Here is a 12,083-nt window from a genome sequence, read left to right on the forward strand (position 1 = left end):
AGGACCAGCAGCTCAGGTGAGGTCACCCTGAGCCTTCTGTACCTTATCTGGCCAGTGAGGGCTATCTCCGTGATTTTCTTGTTCTGAATGTCCAGGGTGAGTTTGTAAGATGTTTCTTCCTCAGCAGATTCATCACTAACTCTGAGGACTGTCCCAAGGTCAACGTCCAAATCTGGAATTTGCATTTCACTGGTCAAAGTCCTAGTCTGCCGGTTATATCTGAACGTCATGGAGGCCTCGGTCTGCTTTACACCTGAAAGAATGTACAAGGTGATCAAAACGTGTATCCAGGAGCTCTGTTTCGGATGGAGAGGGAAGGAAAGGCCGAGAAACCCCACCTACTCCATGGTCTTAAGTGAGGACCCTGCAGGATTTTACCCTCGGATTTTAACTCAGTGATGCTCATGTATTTATTTGCTCAATCTGCAAATATTTATTGATTGCCTATCACGTGCTAGGCACTGTACTCAGCATTGAGGGGGAGCTCCTGCCCTCACAGAGCTTACATCCCAGTGGGGGAGAACAGCCAATAAACAAGTAAATTATTTATGTCACCTGGTAAATGATATTATCTAGAAACGACAACTGGATAAGACAATAAAGTTAGAGAGGGGTAAGAAAGGTGCTGTTTCATGTGTGGTGGTCAGGGGATATCTGGGCAGGCACTCGAATGAGGAGAGGGGCCGAGCCAAGCTGCACGCCGGGGGGAGGACGGTCCAGGCAGAGAGAACCGGAAACACCAAGGGCCTGCTGTGGGAAACACTCGGCACGTTCTGGGGACAGTAGGGCTCAAGGTCCTTCTGCGTCAGGCAGATGTGACATCTCTAATGACTCTCCTCTGATGACACCCTTCCTAGGTTTTTGCCCCTCCCCCACACCCTGCCTCATCCTTCCCAAACTCCTTTCTTTTTTTTTGTTTCTCTAATTCTTTTCTTTATTTTAATCGTTCTTCAAGTACAGTTTTCCGCCTTTTACCCCATCCCAGCCCACCTCCCTCCCAGCCTTCCACACCTCCCTCCTGTTTCCAACCCTCTGCCCTTGATTTTGTCCATGTGTCCTTTATACTTGTTCCTGCAAAACCTTCACCCCTTGCCCCTGAAATTCCCTCCCCTCTGGTCACTGTCAGCCTGTCCTCTATTTCAGTGTCTTTGACTATATTTTGCTTGTTTGTTTGTTTTGTTGTTTAGGTTCCTGTTAAAGGTGAGATCATATGGTATTTGTCTTTTACCACCTGGCTTATTTCACTTAGCATAATGCTTTCCAGCTCCATCCATGCTGTCACAGAGGACAGGAGCTCCTTCTTTCTCTCCGCTGCATAGAATTCCATTGTGTAAATGTGCCACAGTTTTTGATCCATTCATTTACTGATGGGCACCTAGGCTGTTTCCAGCACTTGGCTATTGTAAATTGTGCTGCCAAACTCCTTTCTTTCTGACAAGGACCACATGTTTCCTCCAATCCATGGGTTTACCTATTTTATGTCCTCTGTCACATTGTCGTATGACATATTTTTCAGCATGCGCCCTGTGGATGTCTCCTATGAATTTGTTTTCCTAGTTTAATTTGGAAACACTGTTCTTACCTAAGAAACCTTTCAAAGTGAACATCTAAGTTTGTCCTATCCCCTAAGACCCACTCCTCTAGCGGCCTTTTCCATCGCAGTGAGTGGCATCTCCGTTTTTCGGTTGCACGGGCTGAAAAATGCAGTCACCCTGATTCCTTTTTTCCTTACACTCAACGCCCACTCCGTCAGCACACCTTGTCAGCCTAACCTTCACACTGCAGCCAGAATCCAACCATTTCGCAGCTCTCCTCGGCCACCACTGTAATCCCAAGGCCCCCGCCTTTGGCTTGGATTAATGCCATAGCCTACATACTCATTTCTCTGTCTTTGTTCTCAAGTCTTTCCTCAGAATAAACATATATCAAATCGTGAAACTCTCCAGTGGCTTTTTATTGCATGCAGTAAAAGCCAGCATCCTTACCAAAACCCACGAGAGTATCCTTCCTCCACATCTCCCTATCTTTCTGACCCTGCCTCCTCCCTGCTCTCTGTTTCCGCCACACTGGCTTCCCTCCTCCTCCTCACACATGGCAGCCTCACACCTACCTCAGGGCCTTTGCACCTGCTGGCTCCTCCGCCTGCAAAGCTCTTTTCATATGGCTTATCCCGTTACCTCCTTCAAGTCCCTCTCACGTGCTCCCTTTGGCAGGGAGACTTGGCTTCCCCTTCCCCTGCCTCCTCCCTCCACTCCTGCCATTCTCTGCACTCCTCTAAGTCCTCTTTCTCTCCCCGGCACCACTCTGATGCCCTAAGTATTTACTTGTTTGGGTGTTTACTGCCAGCTCCATGAGGGCAGAGACTATCTTCAGTGTTCACTGTGCTAGCCTCCGCTCTTAGAATAGGCCTGACACTAATCAGGCACTCCGCACCTACTTGTTATACACATTGCCTTGAAGATGTTCTCCTCATGGGCTCTGGACCTGCGGCAGAGGGCAGGGATGGAAGGGCCCTTCTCTGGATACCTACCTTCTGCCTGGATTACGAACTTCAGCGAGTCCACCCAGGCTTTGCCCTCTTCCTGGAGATTGTAGATTGCGCTGGCAGAGTACTGCTCTACCTCTCCCGTGGGCCTCAGTTCCAGGTCATACCTAGAGAGGCTACAATGCACATGGTGAACGATGTTCGAGCTTTCCATGGTGAGGATGCCCACAAAGCAACTCAGCCCCAGTAGCCACAAAACTGTGGTCCTCATTTTAAGATGGACTCTTTTCCTTAACTGATGGTGAGCTTTACCCTCCCTTTCAAGTCCCTCCAAGAGCCCAAAGCCAGGGCAGAGCCCGGTACTCCCAGCGTTCCCGGACAAGTAGAGCAGAAGTTGCTGGTTGTGTCAGCAAAGCTGAGAACAAGCGGTGGAAGTGGGGGATGGGGAGTGGAAGACATGTTGCTTTTAAGCATGGCAAGGGCTTGGAACACCTGTGGGCTCTAGGGGAGGCCTCCCCAGTGAGCCTGGAGGCTCAGAAACACAGACACTGAATTAGAAGCAAACCGGAATATGTGCTGTGATCCCCTTATCAAATGCACATGGGAGAAAGAGGGGGCACCAGCTACAAAGAGATGCTTTTACAGGAGTGGTTCTCCAGGGCAGTGGCTGCAGGTCCCTTGAGGGGCACGAGAGAACTACTTTGGCTATTTCTTTTGGAGCTAAGACCTCCCTCAGTGGTCGGGACTCCCCACTTTTCACCACCACCACTCCCCTCCCACCTGTGGGGGAGCCCAGTCCTAGACTCAAAGTTTAGGCAGGAATCTGTGTACCCTTCAGGTGTGTTGGGTAGAGGACCACTGTTTTAAATAATTAAAAGAGGGTACAAACTACTGAGGCTGGTGACCCAGGCCCACAACACAGCATTTTTTCCCTTGCCCTGTTAGGTAGAAGGTAATCAGACGCTGGGCGGGACTTGGAGCGTGTCTGACCTGGTGTGTCCAATCAGAGGATAGTAGGAACCGCTGTCAGAGTAAGCACTCGTGGTACAGTAGTTCAGGCCGGTAATGAAAGGCTTGCAAATTGACTGGGACTCCCTGTTCTCCATTAGAGATGGAATCACTTGCATTTTGGTGGTAGAGACCAAGTGTAATGTGTTGCTAGTGAAGAAAGAAATACCCTGAGTTATTTGGAAGTCATGAATCAAAATGAACGTCACTGATTCTCATAGCACAAATGCCCTCTTATCCTGCCCTCTATCTCCCCTCTGTCCACACCCACCTCAGTTTCTTTGATTTACGCAGACACAAGTCATACTAAAACACTGACAAGGCTAACAACCATCACAGTGACTCCATGTTTCAGACACTGCACTGAGTTCTTTACATTTGTTATCTGTAGTCCCCACAACAGCAGGCATTAGGCGCCTCCTTTTATACAGGAAACAGGCTCAGCAGTGTAAAGCAACCGTCTCTGGGACCTGACCTCAGGTGTGTCCCTTCCTTCCTATGATGCAGGGTAACAGGTGCCCTGTCTCCTTTCATCTGAAACCTCTTAGTCCCTATTGGCTTCTTTCCACCAGCATTAAACACACTAAGTGTCTTCGTCTCTTCTACACGTGAGCACACGCACGTGCACACTCTCTCTCTCTTTCCCTTCTACCCCCTCGTTTCCCTCACCATCAAGGAATTGTCTTTGCCATCTCCACTTTCTTTCAACACCCTTCTCCTGAACTTCTATCTGACTGCCACCTGCACTGGGTTTCTGGAACTGCTTTCATCAGCATCTCCAATCACCTTCTTGCTCCCAACTCCAATGGACATTTTTAGGTTTCATCTTCCTTGATCTCTTGGAGACATTCAGTAGAGCTGCTCACTGAGGGCCAGATTAAGACTTTAGAATCCATAACCTACAAAATAATTATGGCCTCCTTCTCCCAAGTGTGTACTTAAAAGAGTAGTCAGTGCAAGAAAGTTCAACTGTGTCTTGGTATCGCCCAAGTATGCTTTCTTTGATTGATCATACTCTTTCCTCAGCATTGTTTCTTCATTTTAGAGGTACCCTGAGATGCAGCTATCCTTGTGCGCTAGAGCCCTAAGCATCAGATCCACCTCTGGGGCCACTCCTGGGCTTCTGTGACTCTTCACAGCCTTGGCTCTCCTTCTGCGTCTCTGGTCACTCCCTCTCACTCTTTGCTGCTTGTCCTCTCCCCCTTCACGTGTTTATGTTCTCCACATTCCTGCTCTAGTCCCTCATGGTTTACTCTATACCAAACCTCTCTATGCCAACTCCCAAATCTGCGTTTGTACCTCAAACCTTTTTACTGAGCTCAGACCCATTGGCTCAGTTGCCACCTGGATATGCTAATTGGTTCCAATGCAATATATCCAAACATGAATTTGTCATCTTCCTCCACACCAGCCTCTTGCCTTCATTAGTCCATTTTTCAATGAATGGCACACCCTCACTCCCCTTTCCTCCTTTCTTAAGTAACCTCCCCATATCCAGTCAATCACTTAAGTACTCATGTTTCTAAGAATTTCTAGAGTTGGCTCACTCCTTTCTACACCCAGTAGGCCACTGGCACCTCTCACCCATGTATGATTGTGACAGACTTCTAACTGGTTTCCCTGTCTCTGGTCATGCCTCCTGCCCACCCACAGTCCACTCTGGAGTCAGAGTACATCTTCTAAAACACCAACTTATTTTATTTATGTCCCAATTTTTAAACTCTTTTTCCTTCAGAAGAGGCCAAACTTCTTAGGATGGTTCAAAAGACTGACCCTTGCCCACCTCTCCTGTCATTTCTCATTCTGTTCCCTGGGCACGTGATTACACTGAATTTACTGTAGCTCTTGAACCCTATCCTTTTCTTCTCCAGGCAACCACACCTGCTTTTCTGTTGGCTTGGGGACAGTCATTCCTTTCTGTTTTGTCTGAATAATTCTGACAGAACTTCGGATATCGGCTCAAGTATGACTTTCTTCGGGAAGCTTTCCTGAACTACCACAGGCTCCATGCTGTAGAATGTCACGGTCCTCTAATATGTCCCCTAACTTAGCCTGTACTTTATAGTTACTGTTCGCTTCCTCGTATGCCCTTCCCATATACTGTAAGCTCTCTCATTCAATGTGCTTGGTCTATGGTAGGCAATTCAATACCATTTTTACTATTTTTGAATCAACAAATGAGTGTGCCCCAAATACAGAAACTATGGCAAATCACTATTTGAGGAGATCACTGAAAATAAAGCTCTTAATCTGAGGCTCTCTATCTCATAGTCATGAGGTATGGACTTCCATACTGTATCTACTGAGCTAGCTACCACCAATCAGCTATTTTTTCCTGGGAAAAATGTCCATTTCCCAAACATCATTTCTCTAGAGCTAATGCTTTTTTCATTCTCAAAACAATCAACAAATAAAAAAAACCCCATAACCTAATAACAACTAGGTAATCTAGATCTTAAGTCTCCATTTAGTAAAATGTAGGAAGTTGGGAAAATTATAATTATTTAGTGAGTGTAGGCTAGGTTAAAAGCAGGTAACCCAGCACTTTCTCTCCCTCTGTCACTCCAGACCCACTAAGGCCAGAATTATCTCAATTAGCTGTCTCTCTGGCTCAAGTCCTGCAGATACAGTCTCAATTCTCCTGCAGACCCAGCTGAAAGAATCACCTGATGCTGAACAGCTTAACTGGCCTCTTTGGAGCCTCAATGATGAGCTTCAGACGCCCAGCACCTGGGACAGCTCGTGCCGTCAGGCCTGTCTCGTGGAAGAAGTTGACGTTCATTTGGACACCACTTCTAGCGAAGTGTGGGATGACGACGCCCATATTTGTCACGAACTCCACAGACACAGAGGGCTTTGCCACCAGTTCTGCCTGCATTCTCTGTGAGTCAGAAAATGACCTAGTCAGCTTTGTGAAATAACTTCGTCCTCTGCGGTCAAATCAACCCCCTTTCCCACCCCTGGGCAAACATCTCTGGATGGCTCACACCTCAGGAAACATTACTGTATTTGTTTGAAGGGAGAAGAGTCAAGTTCTCAGTTTTCCAGGGCCAGACAACACTGATATCCAGGACTAGGAAGTGCCCAAGTTAGCTTTAAGCATAAGATTAAAAAAACCCAACAGGAATCCCCATGTATTGAGAGAATAGCTGGGTTCTCATGTGACTGCCAAGCCCCCTGGGAGCTAGCAAGGTGGAGCATCCTAATGGATCCCTAAAGTTTTTCATTAAAATGAATGAGGTGATTACATTGACGAGGCACTTCACCTTGAGCTGGACGCACATATGAAAATGGCACAAGATACCCGCCCTGGAAGAAGAGAACAACCGGAGGAATCGGAAGGGAAACGGAGTCTTACGTTGCCTGCTTCCAGTTTCACCCCGGCCTTCATCCCGGGAGTGAGGACTCCGGAGGAGGACACTTGCAGTGGAAGGCCGAGGCTGGTGGGGAGTTCAAAGGCATTGTCCATGAAGATGTAGTGAAGGAACAGGTCACCCGATGCACCTCTCTTGACGGCCTCTGCAATCTGCGGACCCAACGGGGGAGAGTAAGCGAACCTGGGTCCCCTCAAAGTGGGCTTGGTGGCATGCCCCTCCCACACATCAGGCAATAGTTCCTCTTCTTCACCCAGAAAAAAAATCTAGCATATTTTGATTAGCTGAATAGTTTAATAAGTAAAGATAAATTATTATTAGTTTAAATATTTATTTATTTTTAGAGAGAGGGGATAGGAGACAGAAAGGAAGGGAGAGAAACATTGATGTGTGAGAGAAATGTTGATCTATTGCCTCTAGCTCACCCCCAGCTGGGGACCTGGCCCTAACCCAGGCATGTGCCCTGACCAGGAATCAAACCAGCGACCTTTTTGGTTTGTAGAATGATGCTCAACCCCCTGGGCCACACCAGGCAGGGAAAGATGGATGGTTATTGATTTCCAAAAATTGGGATATAAAATATCACCCTGGATAGTTATCCTATCATTTTCAACTGGGGATTCAGAAGGCTTTCAAGACTATTGCTGGGCCTCAGAGCTTTATGAAGTCTCACCGCTCAGCATGGCTTCATTCTGGAGTTTTGGAGTCTAAATGTAAATGACTACTTGAAGTACAATATATTATGGTAAAATCAAGTTTTTGAAGCCAACAACCTATTGAGATGACATACATATTAAGTATGCTTTGCTTTCGTTTTTTAAGACATGCCTAGAAAATACATGAGATCAGTTCTCTTAAAGCAAACATTTTTTATTTATTAAATGCAGGGGAGTAAATTCCCATATTTTCTCTCTTCTCAGTAAATTAATAATAACAAACACTATAGCTCATAATTAGATAACAGATTACAGTTAGCCGAATACATTCTTTCCTAATCATTGCATCATTTCAATATTAAAAGAAACCTGTAGCACAGGTAGAGAGAGATATACTCAGCATCGTCTTCCAGATGAACAAATGAATACTCTTCAAAGATACACTTAAGAGTATGAATAGCTTAATTTCTAAATGTTACCGATTTCTTGTGATCCAAGAATCTTCTTCACTAAAATTCAAGGCAAACCTGTCTCTCTCTTTTTTAAATTCTCACCAGAGGCTATATTTTACTGATTTTTGGTGGGTGGAAGAGAGAGAGAGATACAGGTGAGAGAGACACATCAATCGGTTGCTTCCTGCATGTACCACGACCAGGCATCAAACCCATAACCTGGGTATGTGCCCTGACCGGGGGTTGAACCTGCAACTTTTGGGACGATGCTCCAACCAACTGAGCCACCCAGCCAGGGTCAAACCTGTCTCTTCAAAGGAAGTATGAGCACTCTTGCTGGTTTGTGTGGCCAGAATCTTAAGGGAGTCTGAGAGATCTCAAAGGAGCACAGGCTAAACGCACCACCTGTGCTGGGGCCCGGCCCACTTACCATCTGGGGGATCCCCGTCAGAGTACGGGCGCCGTTCAGGAACAGCCTTCCCAGGAGCCGGAGGTCGTGGAGCCTGACAAAGCCGAGCTCCTCTCCTAAGATGCGGAGGTAGGCTCTGCCTTCTGGGAATTCTTCGGATTTCAGATCTTTGAACAGCTTCTCAAGGTTGAGCATGATTCCTTTGACCATGTCCTGGGAATTAACGGACAAAAGACCCAGTGAGATGTCAGCACAGCCAAACGCCTTGCGATTTCTGATGTGGAGCCTGTCTGCTGCAGCCACAATGCACCCAAACAGAAACACTCTGAGTTGGGGACACAGAGCAGGCACGGAAGTCAGGCTCTCACCTCTTATTTGAAAGATAAACAGCTTCCCCAAACTGAGATGAAATAACTGAGGTCTCGTCAGGGACAGCGGTGCTTCCACACTGTTCGCAACTTAAGTCATGTATGCATGGAACGGGGGATCTCTGCTCCCCAGGATGACAGGGTCCCTAGGCGCCCCCAGATGAGAAGACCCTCTATATTCCACCCCCTCCCCTGCTTATGCCCTCTGTCCTTTGCGTAGGGGAGATAGTAGGGGAGAATAGTAGGGGTTTCTTGGAAAAATTAGCTGTCAAATAAATTGGCCAACAGCTTGAAAACACCTGATACTAGACAAGTTTGTCTTAGCAATAAGAAAAATTCCATTGACTGATGCTTAGCCATTGAGAGAGAAAAGAGAGTGAATGGCAGACCCAAAATAGATCCATGTCCCTCTGCCTCAAGTAGAGGTAAGCAAATTAGAACAAAAAGGTAGGGCCATCTGTGAGCATCTAGAGGTAAATTATTGCCCTGCTTCTCAAACTGAAATGTGCATGCAAGTCACCTGGGGGCCTTGTGAATGTGTAGGTTTGGATTCAATAGGTCCCACTGGGCTCGAGAACCTGCATTTCCTTAAAGCTCTGCTTTGACGCCAATGACTAGACCACACTCTGGGTAGCAAAACGTTAAGGACTAAGAAGCTCCAGATTAAACTATCTACTTTCTACCCCTTCAGCGGGGGCTCATGCTAGCTTCCGAGTGAATTTTGCTTTCATTAGCTAATGCACTGAGGTGGGTGACAGGCACAAAAAGAAGTTAAAAATAATGAAAATGTGAATTTAAAAATTCTAATAGTATCTGCTTGTTGAACAATCAGCATCAGAGTCAGGCACTCTGCTTAAAGGTTTACATTCTTTATTTCATTTAGTCTTTATATAACCTTGTGAAGTATGGGTTACTCTTATCACTCTGGGGATGCATAAGCAGATAGACACAGTATCGAGCAACACGCCCAGGGTTGCATAGCTTGAAGACAGTGAGGGTAGAGTCCAAACCTGTGCCCTAGACACTCCTAGTCATTATGCTGGGGTGCCTCCAGGGAGCCTGGTTCCTGCACACACTGTGTCTCCAGGAGCCCCATAACTGCCGAGGAGACTGGCTGTTACTTTCAAAGGACCGATGAATAAAAGCCAGAGTTGTCACTTAAGTTAAATAGTTCCTTGGTTACTTCCAGGCTTAGATGAGAATATCTTTTTTAAAATTTTTAAAGATTTTATTTATTTATTTTTAGAGAGGGAAGGGAGAGAGAAAGAGAGAGAGAGAGAGAGAGAGAAACATCAATGTGCGGCTGCTGGGAGTCGAGGCCTGCAACCCAGGCATGTGCCCTGACTGGGAATCGAACCTGCGATGCCTGGTTTGCAGCCTGAGCTCAATCCACTGAGCTATGCCAGCCAGGGCGATGAGAATATTTTTGTACTGAGACCTAAAGCTTTCCTTGAGATGACACTTAACGAAAACATACCTGCTCATGTTTATCATCTTTGTTGTAGCCAAAGTGGTCCACCAAGACCTTGGAGACATGATCGGGAACTTGACCATCAACCCAGTACAAAGCCTTGTTGACGCTGTCTGGGAAAAATCCGTTCTTCCCAAAGAAAGCTTCCACTGTTGGCTCAAACCCTTTTCCTTCCAAACCAAGCTGAGAAAGAAAATCAGGCAATAAATGCTATCAGGTTTCTTTGTTGTGTGTCAACCTCCTATTCCCCTCTTTATTGTCCATTTGATTGAACAAGTATTTGATAAATACTATAAGACAGGAACTGAGCTTAGCCCTCCACAGGAGTTGCATTACTTAAATTTTAGTAGAATCTTTAAAGGCAGAACTTAACATCTGCTTACCCCCCCCAGAAAGACAGCTAAGGTTTAGGGAGGACAAATAATTAAACCAAAGATTCAGAGCTGGGAGTGGATCTGGGGATTAAACCAGTTCTGTCTGAGTGCCTACACCATGCACTTCCTTGTATTTTGGGTCTAAGGGCTTTTACAAAGCATCTACCTTTCCATGCATGATAAGAAGTCATGCTTCAGGTGACCCCTAGCAGGGAGGAAGAAAAAGACCTTGAAGGGATGGTATGGAACTACAGCCTGATGATTCTTGTTCCTCCTCCACCTGGCTCATAAGTCACTTGACTTTTTATTTATGGTGTAGAACAGAAGGGACTAGAAAACACAGAACTCTTCTTCAGTCTCACACTTACCTCAAAGAGGTCAACTGAAGCAAGTCCAAAGACGGTGAGAGTAGTTTTCAGCATGCTTTCTCTAGGCAGGTAATTACTTGGATCAAATATAAGATTGCCTTCAATTTTGGCTGAGACTGGGTCAAGTGATGGGAGAGAAACAGATTTGGAGAAGTGGTAGTTCCGGGAAAATGCTTTGAAGTCCATGAGAGTTGGAAGCTGAGAGTTTTCCAGAGCGCCTTTCACTAACTCTTTCAAACTAGAAGAAAAAGAAGGATGATGTTTTGAGCCAACACATCATGTAACTTAGGCTTTGCTCCTCTCTCCCCAGGTAAACAGGGATTTCCAGGTGCTACCAAATTCATGAATCTGCCCCAAGAGTTGGGCTCAGGCTTGCTGTCCTTTTGTACCACTGTTTGGTCCAGAAGAAAGAATGCTCTCTCAAGGGCAGGCAGGGGCTGAATCCAAACTGAGGTTTGGAATTCCAGCACCTTTGTAACAAACAGGTGGGGGAAAGTGATTCTTACTTACTCCTGGACATACAGTTCTTCTGAGTTTAAGATGTTGGCAATGTGGGAAGCCACGAAGTTCTTCACTTGCTGATTCTGTTCCCCTGGGAGAAGCTGGGTGATGTTGCTAATATCTGACTGAGAAGGGTCCCTCATCAGCATGAGATAGGCAGCCAGCCGCTTATCCCCTGGGGCCACGGCATCCAGGAAAGTCTGCAGAAGGACCTCCCGGACCTGTAGCCGAAAGAGGAGACTGTTACCACTGTCCTCGGATCAGAGAACAAGTCTTGCAAACAACTGGCATGGTTGCAAGCAAGTTATTATGTGTAAGCTGAATTTCTCTCTAATAACTCTTCAAGTGATGGAATGGCATCTTCTTGCTAGTGTTCCCCAAAACAACGAGCCTGAGGAAGGTTTCTCGGAAGACTCTTATCAAATGCATGTCAAGTTCAATTTCAGTAAAATATGCAAGCTACAGCCAAGTTATGACTTGTTGGAGGCCTGCCACTAACTGAAAATGAAGCTGTTTTCCCATAAATTAGTTCAATATGAGGTTAAAGGTTGAAAGGGAAAGCAAGAGTCGGGGCTCATAAATAAAGCAGTGTCCAAAGATAGGGAGCCATTGCCACC

General features: G+C 46.2%; 1 protein-coding gene across 2 annotated transcripts in view; it reads right to left on the reverse strand.

Annotated features, from left to right (window-relative positions):
* APOB (apolipoprotein B) overlaps window positions 1–12,083 on the reverse strand; it is a 39,514-nt gene that overhangs the window by 15,662 nt on the left and 11,769 nt on the right. For both annotated transcript variants that reach the window (XM_036027695.1, XM_036027694.1), the window contains exons 13-21: window positions 11,476–11,687; window positions 10,966–11,203; window positions 10,230–10,406; window positions 8,406–8,597; window positions 6,852–7,019; window positions 6,160–6,374; window positions 3,476–3,643; window positions 2,531–2,661; window positions 43–253 (exon numbers count right to left, since the gene is read on the reverse strand). In XM_036027695.1, coding sequence (XP_035883588.1) covers window positions 43–253; window positions 2,531–2,661; window positions 3,476–3,643; window positions 6,160–6,374; window positions 6,852–7,019; window positions 8,406–8,597; window positions 10,230–10,406; window positions 10,966–11,203; window positions 11,476–11,687 — 1,712 coding nt within the window. The remainder of the gene's footprint in view (window positions 1–42; window positions 254–2,530; window positions 2,662–3,475; window positions 3,644–6,159; window positions 6,375–6,851; window positions 7,020–8,405; window positions 8,598–10,229; window positions 10,407–10,965; window positions 11,204–11,475; window positions 11,688–12,083) is intronic.

The sequence above is a fragment of the Phyllostomus discolor genome, chromosome 6 (genome assembly GCF_004126475.2).
Source record: "Phyllostomus discolor isolate MPI-MPIP mPhyDis1 chromosome 6, mPhyDis1.pri.v3, whole genome shotgun sequence".
Classification (NCBI taxonomy): domain Eukaryota; kingdom Metazoa; phylum Chordata; class Mammalia; order Chiroptera; family Phyllostomidae; genus Phyllostomus; species Phyllostomus discolor.